The sequence below is a fragment of the Cryptomeria japonica genome, chromosome 8, assembly GCF_030272615.1.
Source record: "Cryptomeria japonica chromosome 8, Sugi_1.0, whole genome shotgun sequence".
NCBI lineage: Eukaryota > Viridiplantae > Streptophyta > Pinopsida > Cupressales > Cupressaceae > Cryptomeria > Cryptomeria japonica.
Window position 1 is genome coordinate 666,044,533 of NC_081412.1, and position 16,302 is coordinate 666,060,834.

A 16,302-nucleotide genomic window follows, 5' to 3' on the forward strand; every position below is an offset into this window, starting at 1 on the left:
CTATAGTTCAAACAAAAACTGCTTCATCCCCACCTCTAGCTGCTTGAGGCAAATTCAATGGTCTTACCTCCATGGCTAAGCTCTTTCACTCCTAAGAGAAAGAAGTAGGAGATTTCTCCCGACATCTTAGATTTTCAGCAGCTAAAACAAACTAAACCCAAGGTTGCTAAAAAAGACAAAATAGTTTCGAGAGTGACAGTTGACAGCAACAAGATGAAAGTTGCAGAGATCGTTGAACCAATGGTAGATAAGCCACATGAAGAGATGCAAGCTTTTGACTACAAAATCACCAGGGTGGAGCTTGGTAAACAAACACATGCAGTTGTCATGCATGATGCTCAACATTCAGTGACTTCATTGGTGCAACGATATGATGAACTCCTAATGAAGAAAGACAAGTTAGAGGAAGAGAATTTGCAGCTCATCTCAGTTATTCAGAAGATCTCCAAGTCTTTTGAAGAAGGGACCAATCCTTTGACTTCTTTCAATACCAAAGAACCAGTTTGGTAAATTGAAAGAGCTGCTCAGAAAGTGCAAGCACTAGATTCTTGGGTTACTGATCTATGTGTTCGAGTCTTGGAGGAGGTTTTCCTGGTGATGGTCAAGCTGGAAATGATCAAAGAGAGATGGAATCAAACATTTGCAATGTTCAAACATAATCTGGAAAAGGTTGAAAGTAGCTTGAGAATTTGGCACAAGATGCCACAGGAAAAGCTGAATGTTCTACAGGAGAATGGCATCCTTCCTACTAGAACCATGTATCTAGAATTTGGAAAACTTCTAGAAAATAAGTCCCTTGTCCTGAAATCACTTATTGAAGAAATTGATGATACTATGGGATTGCGCATGGAAGTGTTGCAAGATGTTGTTTCTCACTGTGAGAAAGTCTTTGTAAAATTGTAAATCAAAATGTGGAGTTGTTGCCAAAAGATGTTCTTTCAGATTTGAGAAGGAAGATTCAGCAGGAATGGCAGGATGAATAATTTTCAGTTGCATCAATCCAAGCCTTGGTGAAGTACCAAATCTTTCCACAAGAAATCCAGGCTACTCTTGAGAGGCATAATCCTACAATTCTTAGTTTCAGTGATACCATTGTCAAAACAATGATTGTTGCTAAGAACACCCATGAGCCAAATCGTGATGAGCTACAAGGAATTATCTAGAAGTTTGAAGAATACATGGTCAAACATGCTATCATATAAGTGTTTTCAACACAGTTTATATTTCAGAATTGTAATTTCACAATTGTAGTTTTTCTTTTGACAAGTTTACTTGTAGAAACACTTTTGTAATTACAAGTTGATCACTTGCACTTTTGTAATTACAAGTAAGCTGATTACAAGTCAATTTAGAATAGGACTTGTAATCTTGAATAAGTCTTAGTTAGTAGTTGTAATAAGTTATGGTGGTTGAGAGAATTTCTCAAGTTAGTTGGGATCCTCCCACCTTTTTCTCAAGACCTCTCTCCTATAAATACTTGAGGGGGTCTATTGTACCTTTTTATCTTTTTGGAATCCAAGCAAACTCTGTAGGATTTTCTACTCATAAAGACTTTGAGCTTTATAGTTGTAAATTTGCCATCTTTGAGTAATACAAAAGAAGTGAGGAATTTCAGACTTGTGTTGAAGTCTTGCTTTGTCCCTTTGTGTTCTTGTGTCATTTTGGGTATAAATTTGTGCTTACTTTGAAGATTGTAGAAGGCTGCTAAAGAGAGAGCTTCACTTCATCTAATTGCAGACTTTGTGTTGCAGCTATTGGGAGTGGAATTAGTTGAAGAATTACAATTAGAGTTGAGAAGTATCTCAAGACTTTGTGTTTGTGATAAATTCTCATATAGATTAGTTTTAGAGTGCATTTTATTTGCAGACTTTGTGCTGTTGTATATTGCATTTGGTTCTGAAAGTTATTATTAGAAAAGGTTGATAGGATCACAGATATTCAAGACTTTGAGCTTGATATTGTTTTCCCGTCCCTGAGGAAGTGACAAAAATCTTTGGCTTTTCAGGAAACTTCATTTCCTCTTTTTCATTTTATGGTACAAGTTATTACTAATATTTGCTTTTAATTGCTATTCTTTTCTGTGAAGGGGAAAGAATATAGTTTTTCTTGAGAGAAGAAGGAAAACTGTTGTCCCATCCATATTAAATTAGTTTAGATAGGGGGAGCCTTCCCTTAGAATTAGGAGAGTATTTACTCACACGTTGTGGCTGAAATCCACAATTTTGTACATCTGTTGAGGTGTACAAAATTTCAACCAACAAATCTGCCCATCTTATTTATGTGGATCGATAATAATAATGTCATGTAATACATATTGGAAACAAATCGATGATCTTATTAGACAATTTTATTGAGACAATAATTTATTAATTCTAACAAGTCAATTAATGAATTATTAATTTGTCATATTATTAGAGCAAGATATACATATATCATATTATAATAAAATCAAATACCAGGTTCAGGTATGGCTCATGACAAAATACAAAGTACAATATAACTTATGAAAGATGGATCATTTATTCTAATATGCTTTTTGCACATGACAATGATAATAGGTCCGCGACACTCACAAAATGAGTACATATATTGTATTTTGCGGTTGGTTAAGATTACCACTGTAACGGTCAAGTAACAACTACTCGTCAAGGACAATAAACACAATTACATAACATAAATTTATTTATGAAATAACTTCTACACATTTTATACCTTCGGCTAGCTAATATTTATTTATAAACAAACTTGGCACATTCTGCTGACCACATTTTGCAAGCTTTAATGTTGTTTACTAATGAATTCCCCATTTCTTGGTACACCTTATAGAAAAAGTTGGGGTGATTCACTGTAGGAAATATAGTTTCCCAATAGCAGATACTTTCCTCAAGATGCCTATTGTTTACCACTACAACTGGTAAATTAAATACAGAGAATAATAATGTACATGACAATGCATACCAGACACGACAGTAAAATATATCTTTATTCGCATATGCAACTATATCAGAGAAAAAGACTAGAGATGTTCGGCCAAGGATTACAATTGACCCGACTATATCGTACTATTTACCTTGCCGGCTGAGAGGTACACAACCATCAACCAACCGACGCATAAGTACCTGAGAGTGACAACCCACTTAATACAATTATTTAATACACTGTCGGGTAACTAAAATTATCAAACATAACAATATGCGTTTTATGCCAACTACATTATCCCCCCCCCCAAAAGAAAAAGTCATCTTCTAGACGACAAGTAATCATCAAGTAATATCTGGAAAGACTAATGACAAGAGTGTAGGACAAGACTTGTACTGGACAACCCCAACATGTAGTGTACTTGCCAAATCAAAAGGGGGTTTGGGGGCAATGCCCCCAACGGGGTCAAGGGGCAGTGCTCCTTGCGGGGGTCTGTGGGTAGCTCCACATGGAACTCCATGGTGCACATGATTTTTATGATTTTTGAGACGCCAAAAACATGAAGCCAAACAATAGTCTCCAGTGAGAGTCTATCCCGCACGACCCAGGTGGCACCTCCATGTACGGCTCCCAACTTCCTCTCTGGTGATTATTTTTTGCAATTTCTGGCTCAAAGCCATACGACGTGCGGTCTGGACCACGTACAGACCACCTCTTCTCTTCGTACAGTAATTGTTTCTCTTTTGTCCAGGTCTGACCATACGGAATTACTTTCGCACCAAATTCCATTCCAAAATGGTCACCATACAAACTTTCTGCATGCTTTGATTATTTCTTCGTACGGATGTTGTACAAATTTCTTCCTTCAGGTAATTCCGTACGGATTCTCTCCAGTCTTGTACATATGCCAACAAATTTTCCTTGGATTCCTCGACGTCTTGTACGAATTTCCGTCATCGTCATACGAAAGTCTTCTGTTTGCATACAAAATTTTTCCCCCTCGCCAAGCTGAATATCCCGTATGGATTTGTACGGTACTTTCCCTCTTTGTGCAACGTCTTCTCCTTGTACGAACTTGTACGAAATTCTAATGCTGTCGTCGATGGCCTTCCTTCCTCGTACGGAATTGTATGAACGTCCTTTTTTTGTGCAATCAAAATAATTCCATACGGTTGTGTAGGGCATCTCCTCACCGTCCTCTCCTTGATGTCATATGGGTTCGTACTCTTTTGCCTCCTCTGTTCATACGAAATTGACTCCAATATTCCACTCTATTGTTTGTGCACAACTTCGCCTGATGCTTTCTCAAGATCTTCTTGTCTACTTGATTTGCTTGGAATTTGTTGTGGCTTGTATGGTTCCTTCAGTTTGATTTTTCCTCTCAAGTCCATATTTTTTTACAATATGTTGGCATACAATTTGACTCCGTATAGGTATGATTTCCTTTCGTGCAGGATCCTTTGTTTGTACGGTCTATGCCCTTCGCTAGTGGGCTTTTCTCGTCCACTCCATCTCCGTACTACCAGATGTATCATTCATAACTTTACATGCTTTCATCAGTTGCTCTTCACCAGGAGTTGTAGCTTCAAGAAAATTACATGTTAGTGAAAATACCTCATAGTCTTCCATTTGCCAGTGGAATAGTCCATTTAGGGAATTCGTCTCATCTTCAGAGCAATCTTCTAGTTCAAGCACCCCTTCATCATTGGGTTCCATGCCTTTACTCTCTTCATCCATACCAAACTCTCCACCTTCAGACTCTGAGTGGGAGGATGCCAGTTCTTCACTCACTGCTTGGTTCCTCACGTCAATCACATACTTTATGCCCTTTACTCTCGATGGAGAGTGTGTTCTTCTTCCAGTTATGATTTGCCTTCGCCATGATCAACCAACCTCTTTCGAGGAGGGCATCATAGGTCTTTTGCTCTAGTGGAATGATGATGAAGTTGAGGGAGAAATGTTGGGTGTCGATAACAACCTTTTGTGCCATAAGTGTTCCCAAGGGTTTGATACCATGTTGGTCGGCACTTACAAGTTGGAATGTTGGTGGCCAGAGAGTTGGTTTGCCTAGACCCCTCCATGTTTCTTCCGGCAATATATTTACTCCAGAGCCACTGTCTACGATGGCATTGGTCAGCTTCCGTCCTATGATCCCCATTTCTTACAGTTGGCTCCTGACCAATACTCACAGTGAGCAACATGGGGTCCGCAGTCGATGTACCAGATGGTTTTGCCACTGGCTGGTCCATGACAGATGTGCTAGGTGATTTTGTCATCGGTTCGCGACGTTCCTGGCCAACAATATTGTCGCCAACTACATTTGTGAGGGCCATTTTCAATTGTGGAATAGTCTACAAAAGGTCAGATACTCATATTGGTACGATAGCTTGCAACATTTGTTTTATGACAGTTTTCTCGGACTTCGACCGTGGTGGAGTATTGGCGGCATCATGTGAGGCCCTTCGCTCCTCTGCCATCGCCCGTTCAACATCCGCCTTGGCCTCTCAGAGTCTTTCCTTCTCTGTACGGGGATCGGGGTACATTGCTTTTTTGCTTTTTAACCTCGTGATTGCGAGTACCTCTTCGTCTGGCTCTTTGACGTCCAATGTATTTGCCCCTTTCTGCTTTGGACAGTTGGTGTCTTCATGGTCACCTGGTCCACACCATTTGCACAATAATTGTACATTGTCTTTCTTGTTCTGGCAATCTCTCGCAAAGTGTCCCCATTCACTACATTGTCGACATTGTATGATAGGACGTCCTCTGGAGTCGTACTCTATTTGGTTTTGCCCTCGTTGATTTCCATAACCACTTGGTGATACATTTTGTGATTTTGATGGGCTAGACTCTCCTTGTGTGAAGAGTACTTGTGTACATCTCATCTTCAAATTGTACAGGCACTCCTTGATTGAATGCCCCAACACTTGGCAAATCTCAGAAAACATATTTCTAGGACAATTACCTTTTGTGTGCTCCTCACTTTTGTACTTAGTACACCATAGTTCATTACCTTCTTTGTTGGTTCCTTTCTTAGCCTTCAATTCTTTCATCATTCTCAACATGTCCCATCGAAGGGCTCGTATGGTTTTGGATTCTTCGTCACTGCTACCTTCGATGCTCTCATCATCTTCAGTCTTCCTCTTCTCTTGGGAGGAGGTTTTGTTTTCACTCTCGATGTCCATCGCCCGATTGTAAGCATCGGCGTACGAGGATGGAGGCACTACTTTCATCTTCTTGTGCAGTGAGGGTATCAATCCCTCCGTGAACCACCTTTTCTTCAACTCGTTGGCTAGCTGGTTCTCCATCTTGTTCAATAGTTCTTTGAGCCTACGATTGTAAGCGCGTACACTCTCAATTTTCCCTTGCTTGGTATTATAGATTTCGGCCACGATCTCGTTGTCATCCCTCAGGAGTTTGAATTCCTCTTGGAACGCCTTCTTCAAATCACTCCATCTCGTCTTGTGCTGGGCATCAAGGTCTGTGTACCAGTCAATGGCGATCCTCTGAAGGGTGGCAGGAAATGCCTTCAGCCAGTAGTCCTTGTCATCTTGGCTATTTGCCTCCCAAATGGTTATATATGTTTTGCAGTGTCGTATGGGATCCTCTGATCCATCCCTCGTGAACTTCAACAATTTTTGCTTCTCCTGGGTGGTCACCATTGTTTTCATTAGAAGGTACTGTGTGTATTCACCTTGTGTGTCGAACCTTGGTGGATTGTTTCGGCCACTACGTTCCAATGCTTTCCCTGCACTCTCAGCTATGCAAGCGTCCTCTACACGTACACCTTTAGCATCCCCAACACTCCAGTGGACTATTCTGACCGCTACGTTCCAGTGCTTTCCTTGCACTCTCAGACACGAGTGCGTCCTCTACATGTCCACCCCCAGCGTCCCAACACTCCGAGTACTTCCAGGCTCCGACTCGTCTCTGTGCTCCCTCCGGCCGAGGGTTAGCAAATCACCTAATCGCTTGGTCTTGACCACCCTGTGGCCTCTTCTCACCTTTAATGGAGTCTACGGACATGAATCACTCAAGGCTGACCCGATTTCTTTTAAGGCAACGACGCCAAAATGTTTACCGCTACAATTGGTAAATTAAATACAGAGAATAATAATGTACATGACAATGCATTCTAGACACGACAGTAAAATATATCTTTATTCGCACATGCAATTATTACAAAGAAGAAGACCAGAGATGGTCAGCCAAGGATTACAATTGACCTTACTATGTCGTACTACTTTCCTTGCCGGTGCACAACATATTTAAAGAACTCAATGGTTGTGTACCATTTGCCGAGAGGTACACAACCGTCAACCAACCGACGCATAACTACCTGAGAGTGACAACCCACTTAATACAATTATTTAATACATTGTCGGGTAAGCAAAATTATCAAACATAACAATATGTGTTTTATGCCAACTACACCTATTCTTATGTCTTGGAAAAAATAACATCCTAAATGGTCAATCTTGCCAGTATTTACACCAAAAGGTGTCATCATATACATAAATTACATCAGAATGATTTTACAATTCCTAACAAAGTCTATTTCTGTAGTTTCTTCAGATATTTTGCCATATTGATAAAGTTAGTATAACAATCCTTTTTTTTTTCCGAAACATCTTATAGATTGAATTCTCTTACTCTGCAAAATAACTTGTGCGCTGGACTGGAATTTTTCATGTGTCGAATGATATAATGGTTTCTTATTCTCAATTGCATTTGAGATATTGCTCAAACTAAAGCAGCTATTTTTGTTGACTTGCATAATTTAGCAAAAGTATGTCTTGAATTTAATGTTGTCTATAATCCACAGGTTATGACAGCATTGGCTTTTAAGTACTTTGCTCAGCAGGGAGTTGATATTGCAGTGGTAGAGGTAAATATCTATTCTTAGTACATAACATTTGTTTTTGTGAAGTGAGGGAATGAATATTGGATCTTCTGTATATGCTCCGTGAGTATATGTTTTATCATTATGTGTTCCTCTGATTAACTACTTTGTCTTCTAAAGCTTTAATACTTTATCCTTCCCATTTGTTACTAAATATGGACTCATCTTTCCTCCTAATTCTAGTGGGGTTCAAAATTGATATGTTGCATCATAGAGACAAGCATAATTTCTTAGCTTCTTATAGCAGGATTGTGTTTGTTCTATTATCGTAAATCTATATCAGATACTGTTGAATTTTTATTCTGTAATCTTTTCTTTTAGAAGGATGTTCTATGTATCAAGTTAACAAATTGTATTATGCAATTCAGGAGTAAAATTTCTAACTTGTGTTTTTAATTTTCATCTCCTGGTTTTGCTTGTCCCGTGGATTTATGTAAGAAATAATGTAATACATACTAGTGATGGCTATTACATATTATCGTACACAGTTCTATAGCTATAGTAGCGACAGGCATTTTCAATATGTCAATTCCTTTGGTTGAGTTTGAAGATTTTATGGTGCATGGAACTGGATCTTGGAACGTAAGGTCCTTAATATAGCTTTCACAATATTATAAATTGTAAGACCTCATTATCATAAAGCTCACAAAATCCCAGGGGCCTATTTCATATTATGATATTTTTAAATGTGATTATACCTCTGTACCAAATTGTTTCAGTCTCTGATGTATTGCTTCTTTTGCTTATCGTGTTTATTATGGAGAACATAGTTGGAGTTTCAAGAATGAGATAGTGCATTTGTCATGGAGGTAAAATTACTTTTCCATTTTTTCAATTGGAAATTTTGTTTTTTATGAAAGGCATTCATGTTAGGATTAAGGTGCCCTTTACCTTGCAGTCCTGTGTATATTTTATGTGTCTCCAACACTCTGGAAGGTGTAGTTAGACACCTAGGCTGTTATCGGAGAAATAATTTGTAATTTAGATTCCTTAGAATTGTGACATTAGTCATATGGATTCGTGGAAGAGGTGGGGCACTGTAATAGCAGTTATGGTTAACTTTGAATTCATTGAAGGCACTTTACCATTCCTAGGCACTATAGGAAAGTGGAGAATCTTGTAATGATGGATGGGGCCCACACAAGTTTTGTGGACCCCAAAATGGAGCTCTAGACTTGAGGATGTGAGCTGTCAAGGATTTGTTAGTCAAAGATGCCTTTGCAGTTATGTTTTCTATTTGGGGGCTCATTGATTGAGCCCATGTGACACCCATGTGAAGTCATCATGTATTTACTATTTACTATTCTTGGATGATTCTCTCCATGGTGGGCTTCAGGTTTTTGTATGATACCATGGTTTTGGCCTCTCTTCTTGCCTATATATTGGAGGCATGAAATAGTGGCTTCATATCATTGTTTGTAACTACACAAGTATTGTCGAAATGTTGTTAAGAGTGTCGAGTGTCAATGTGTTGATATTGTATCATGTACGTTGGAGATTAATACATACTTGTTCTCTTTCTCTAGTGGAGTGTTTTTTCAAAATGGTTTCTCCATGTAAATCCTGTGTCTATATGGTTTGCTGATTTCATTGTTATTGTTGATTTATGCATCTACATAATAATCTTTTATGGTAATCTTGTTGAAAGAAACTTATTTCAGATTTGCGTACACTTTGAAGAAGATTTTATTGTAAGTTTCACCTCGGTTCTTAACATTTCATGCTATTCTCATTACCTATAAAGAGTTACTTTGTTTATTGGGTGTTGTGAATGATGATGTGAAATGCTACCCAATGCTTCTTCTTCTCTTGGCAGAATTTTGACTAGATATTTTGACATCAGAGTTGAGGCTGTATTGTAAAGCTTTATGCAACTGATTGTATTATGTATTTGGTGGCTTTTGTTCTGTTTTCCTCGTTCTATGAGTAAATAAAGTTTCTTCTGTGGAAAATATGTTCCAGGTTCTAGCAGTTATTGTATCATTTAAGTATAACTGTATGCCCTTTTTATGAAGTGAGATTATGTTCTATTGAATTTGATATCTCTTGTAGATGCATGATAGAATTCCTGAACCCATATTCGGACAAATTTTTTTTTTCTGACATAAATATCTAGAATAAGGGGAAGTACTCATTTTTTATTTGTTATAAATATTAAATGAATAAAAAGCTATGGATGTTATATTTTCACTTCAGCTACATTGTTTGTAACTTTGTTGACTGTGCCTATATTCTTGGTAAAGAAACATGTAGGGAATAGATACTGCAAAAGTAGCATTCCTTTCTGTAAAGTCAAATTGAATTTACCAAACATGCTCTTATATCTTGCAGGCTGGTCTAGGTGGAGCACGCGATGCCACCAATGTTATACACAGCAAGGGGCTTTCTATGTCTGTTATCACAACAATTGGGATGGAACATATGGATGCCCTGGGAGGTTCTCTAGAGAGCATTGCAATTTCAAAGTCAGGCATCATCAAAGAAGGATGCCCAGTTCTGTATTTACTACCTTTATGTCATTATTGGGAACAAATATGCAGCATTTATATCTCCAATATTTTCATGCTTCTGATGATTTTTCTTTAAGACCAATAATTTTCACATTGGTCCTCATGTGCTTATTTATCACTTTGCTACCTCCAAACCAATGACTTTCCCTTGATTTATCCGGATGCTTCTGTTTTGTACATGGGCCATCTTGACATTTATGGATCAACTAATATCATTTAGTGTAATTACCTTGAAATATGTGTTAAATCTCCTAATTCCTTATGAGCAATGCCGATATCTTATTGATAGTCTGTTGTCTGGAATCATTATTGATCAAGTTAATTAAGTGCTTGGAATCAACCTCTACCATATCTAGAAAAAATGATGTTCCATAACTAATCTAATTCCTAAATGTTAAAGCTTCAGCTTCCTCAGGTTGTTGGTTTCATAATGTAGATGTTCAATATATCAGGTACTCACCTTTCACTGAATAATTTACCAGAAGTTATTGTATCCTGGGGGCCATTTACAGGGGGAAATCTATTTTCTATCTTTAGATGAAAATTCCTTCTCTAATTCCTTTACTCCAGTAATCTTAACCTTGATCTATCTCTCCTCTAAGAAATGAAGCTTGAGATGTTGAATGCGCATGACCCTGGGGAGTCTGGCTGCAGAGTGAGTGCCCTCCTAGAAGACATTAATCTGCAATTTTCTACCTTCAAAAGGAATGTGACTAAATTATGGCTTGATCATTACATAAATTATTCAATGCCTGATCCATGAGGGAACCTCTGAACTTTGTATGTACGCATGATGGGAATTCCATAATCATGTCTGTCTCTGAGGATTTTTTCCCACAAACTGTTGCAACTCTTACACTATCTTCAAATGATTTCACAGCAAGGAGTTTGTTATTCAGCTTGGAAGCTTTGTCCTTGTGTCGAGAGTCATTGAATTTATATACCTTGTCCTAAGGTGCAAAGTGCAAACTGCCATTTTATGCTTTTTGGAAAGGCTTCTCTATAAGAATCTCCTTTGTCCTCTCTTCAGCTCCAGTTCTTTTTTGAAGGGAGCTAAAATAGCAAACAAATTGATAAGAATTGATGTAATTTACAGTCAATGGGAGTAACAACTTTCTTTTGCGGCGCTGTAGAGATAGTTCATGGCTCTTACATATGATATGTCGGATTTCAATTAGGACCAATGTTGAAAATTAACGAGCAGAAGAAACTGATAATACAGTCGTAACTTTTTAATTGTATTTAATGACTGCTTTAAATAACTTGAAACATTTATGAGAAGAATTGGCTATAATTTCCTTATTTACTTGTTGGATTAGTTGGATGATAGAAGTTCAATTTACATAATATGATGTTTCAATTTTGAAGAGGCTGTTTGATTCTTCTAGGTGATACTTGGTGGTCCATTTGAACCACGAATTGAGTATATTCTTCGCAAGACAGCGGCCTCAATGAATGCACCAGTAACATCAGCATTTGGTCCTGGGATTAATAGTACAATTACCAAATTAGATTCCACAAGTGATCAACCATGTCAATATGCTGATATTTTGGTCAAGCTTGATGAAAATGATCCACAAACGGTAATCATTGTCAATTATATTCAACAATTGGAAAGAGAATCATGGCATTGTGAGCTTTGCATGTGTCTTACTGTTCATTTTAAAAACATCTTTCTATATCTTATAAATGCTAGTCATTAGATTGCTTAATATTTCCTTTCTATAGATATTGGTTGCTACCCTATAGAACTAGAGAATTATGATAGGCCCAGCATTAAGTGATAATTTTTTCCTGTTTCACCAATGAACATACTTTCTGTAGACAATTGAATTATTTGGCGTGAGGCTTCGCATGATTGGATACCACCAACTGCAGAATGCAGTTACAGCCGTATGTATTGCTCTTTGTCTTCGTAGCCAAGGTAATTCTTATGATGTTTCATCAAATTCTTGACTTCGCTTATTTCTGGTAATTGATAAATTCAAATATCTAGCTTTGAGTTTTACCATCTAGTAGTTAAAGTTTCACCAATTTATTTTCTGTCAATCTATTGAAATCTGTTTCAATTTATGGGTATTATTGTCTATAACTTGTGAGTGCCAAATATGTTTCCTTTGTCATATTATCTTTTAAATGGCATCTAGTGGGCCGCTTCAGTTTTATTTGGATCTGAATTAGCTATTCGAGAGTTTTTTTTGCTCTGCGAGTATTTACATGTGACTTATACTTTTAAGTTATATTTCATGTATATATTGGCAGTATGTTGGAGAGTGGTTTCAGATCTATAGGAGTTATAAAGTGAATTTTAAGTTTTAGAAGATCTTTTAAATTTTCAGGCTGTCAAGTTTCAGTAGTCAGTAGGCTCCTATCAGCATTCTCTCGCTCTCTCCATCTCACTCACTTTATCTGCCCTGAATTCTAGACCTATCTATCTCCCTATCACTCTTCCTTTATCTCCTTTCTCTCTCTCTCTCTCTCTCTCACACACACACACACACACCCTTAGACCCCCGCAAGGGGTGCTTCCCTCAACCTCATTTTGGTGAGGTGGAGGAGCCAAATCGGACTCCTAGGACTAGACCCTCTAGTTCTACCTCTCCCCTAGTTTTCACTAGAGCTAGGAAGAGCAAGATGTAAAATGTTTTGATGTAGTATTTACTTTTGGTTTTACATAAACAATTTGCTATTTCATTTTGTTTCAGTCTATCAGCCATCAACATTCCACAATAGTATGCCATTTTAAACCCAATTTGCATTTAAATCAATCAAATATATCTAGACTTAGCTTGTTTATTTTGTGTACTCATTTATTGACTCATTGGATGCATCTCCTCACTAAATTTTGCAAAAAAATGCACTTCTAATTAAAATTAAGCAAATTTTTAAGTTGCCGAGTTTTTGTTGAGTTTTTTTTTGGGCCTTGGCAAGTTTTTGTTTTTGTCGAGTAGTTCAACTATGGTTATTAGTTTTCTAGTTATTTCTTTAATAGAACCTAAATTCTATCTCTGTGGACCCTCCTTCCTTTTCCTTACCTGTGAATTCCCAGAAACTCTTTTCTCTTTTCTACGTTTTATCCTTTCTTGTGGAATTGTTTTTTCGTGGGCCTGAGTTCTTGATGATCCTTCAATCGCCTCATCCTAGGACTCCAAGTCTTGCATCAAATTGTAAGTCAGGTGGGCATTCTTTGTCTTCAACTTTGCGATGTGACGTTCAACCCAATGCCTAGTGAAGTTCATAACTGGCCTGCTTGAGACATCTAAATCATCAATTTCTGGTTTTGACCCATTGGGTGCTTAAATTGGCTTATCTTTTTCCTTTTCATAATCCGGCTGAAGCGTATTCACATCTTATTCTTTCTGGTCCAGCACTTGGATGTTTTCACAAATTCTTATCAACTTAAGAGGCAATCTGGAAAACATCTTTTTTTTTATTTCATTGTCATCCTTGGTGTTAGCCCAATAATCCTCCAATTGCATTTTGTACCTATGCTTTACGCTAGCTACCATCCTTATCTTATCATACGAATTGAAAATTTTCCTTGCAGTATGGGGTGCTAGGTGGTAGAATAGCAATTTACTTCTCCACTTTTGCCAATGATGGACACATTTAATCATAATCTCCTGTGACAATTGGAAATTCGAGCCCAATCTTCGTCTTCTTCTTTGAATCTTGTCATAGGCAATCAATTGTCTGATTACTTCCAATAGCACCATCTTGTTTGTTGGATATCTTGGGAGTCTATACGGCTGGGCAAAGAATCCTTGGACTCAAATGTAGGTAAATTTTGGAAATTGAATGTGCCAGGCCCCATACTTCTTTACGAACTTCCTTGCCTCTTGTGACAACCTTATGTGAACTCCTCCTTGCAAAGATTTGGCAATATGCATAGTGAAGGTGTCGCTTGCTTTCTTGAAAGAAGTAGGGTCGTATAAGTGCAATTGTGGATAACACTTGTAGACCTTTAACTGTCCTGGATCGCATCCCACGCGTCCTTTGCTTGATAATTCACTGAACTTGCCCATTCTAGCCAACATGTAGACAATATACGAGCTCATGTAGAAGGACTGGGATGACTTCAAATTCATCAGCTGCTCGTCTAGATTGCTAATTATTCTCGCCCAATCTACCACCTTTATGACATCCATTAGTTCCTCATGAAGTAAAACATCCAAGACTCGAAGATGTAAGCCTATGGACATCCCATAACCCGGCTCATCATCAACACAAGATCACCATATTCTTGCTTGAAGTCCATGCTGGTGATTTGCTTGGGCATCTTTGAAACATGAAGCATTGGCTTCTGCATCTATTTTTAGTTGATGATTTAGCGCATCTCTCAATTCTAGAATCATAAATCAAAGTTGCTCTTTCCTTGGTCTTGTACATCATGGATTGGAATGCGAGGATTCCAAAAGCTTCACCTATTGCTTTAGCATTAAGATTTGTCAAGATTATGCTATTAGGTGCCAAAATCGCTCTTTTTTCAACGTCATAATGTTTTGCACATTCCATGATCAGATCCGGGCACTGGATGGTAGTAGGGAAGCCGACAACTACTACAATTCTGCTTTTGACTATCTTCTTGGTAGTAGTTGTTGGAGGATGTCTGTCTTGACCAAATATTCTCTTTCTTAATTCTCCCAACTTGAAAGTTCCTAAGTTTGTATCACTGACTGATCTTTGTCATGTCCCCACTCTAGCTCAGTCTAGCAGAGACATGTGAGTCAGCTTATTATGGGGTCTTGTAGGCTGACAGGGTTGGACAAAGACCCGGTTTGGTTATTCAGTGTTGGAGACTTGGTGTTCTAGCAGTTATTGATCAGTTGGGAGACATTCCTTGTTTTTAGGAGGCAGTTCCTACTTTTTAGGAGGTTTGATCATGCCCAAGGTTGGGTCTCCATGAGATGCCTCTTTGGGTTCAGTTTCAGAGAGATTGGGCTTGTTTCCTAAATTTTAGGAGCATCCCTAGATTTTAGGGATGAGACTACCAGTGAATCCTTGATTTCCGACTTCAGTCACAGACAGGTGACAAGATGATTTTAGGGTTTGTAATGTCAGTTGGGCATTTTGTGGCTATTTGGGTTATATTTTTAATATTTCCTAAGTTAGCGTTTAATAATTAAATAAGGCTAAGTTGTTAGCCATTTTGGAGTAATAAGGGGATTTTTGGCCTCATCTGGATGCGCATCCTATTGTGTGATAGCTCGTTGGAAAGATCTTGAAATTCTTTAAATCTTTCTCTTTGGTCTCAGGGCAATTCAGTGAGCGGATTTCTGTCTATGGGGAAAAAGGTCATTTTCTAGTAACATGACCACTTTAAAATAAGAAATTATAACATTTCCACTAGACCACGCCACTTGGAGACAATTAGGGTTCGATTTGCAATTGAGAGGGGTTATAAGGGGATAGGAGCTTCATTCTATGATTATCTTTTGCATATTTGACAACTTGTATGAATTTGCTCTGGAGAGCGATTTCTAGACTGGGACGCAAACCCCAGGATTAGGATTGGCTGGGACGTAGCCCTCAGCAATCTTTGGCACCGGACTTATAAGGCATTGTGCGTGGTGATTAAGGACAGAGGCATCAATTCTCAGTAGGGTTTCAGCGTAGCCTACCATCTTTCCAGTGGAGACGTGGTTCATTGCAGCTGGAGGAATGCCATTTGCAGCAAATACACCACGTGGTGTATAGGGTATTGCTTGTATTCACTGCCAGTGTATGTGGGGTTGGAGAACATTCTTCATCTTCCAGTTTGACTTCGAATTTGTATGAGAGCTTGGGAAATACATTGGATTCATTGTTTGGCTTTGTAATTCAGACAAATCTGCCTGGTACGATTTGCAATAATTCTGACTTTTGCTGTATACCTCATTTATTTCAGTATTGCTTCATATTTGCTGTTATCTATTCCTTCCTATGCTATAAAACAATCAAAAACACAAAAACAAACAACCCTTTCTGCACTTC

General features: G+C 38.2%; 1 protein-coding gene across 3 annotated transcripts in view; it reads left to right on the top strand.

Moving 5' to 3' along the window:
- The window catches only part of LOC131050084 (dihydrofolate synthetase), a 106,917-nt gene that overhangs the window by 59,096 nt on the left and 31,519 nt on the right, over positions 1-16,302 (top strand). For all 3 annotated transcript variants that reach the window (XM_057984218.2, XM_057984220.2, XM_057984219.2), the window contains 4 exons: positions 7,742-7,804; positions 10,151-10,312; positions 11,718-11,912; positions 12,154-12,253. In XM_057984218.2, coding sequence (XP_057840201.2) covers positions 7,742-7,804; positions 10,151-10,312; positions 11,718-11,912; positions 12,154-12,253 — 520 coding nt within the window. The remainder of the gene's footprint in view (positions 1-7,741; positions 7,805-10,150; positions 10,313-11,717; positions 11,913-12,153; positions 12,254-16,302) is intronic.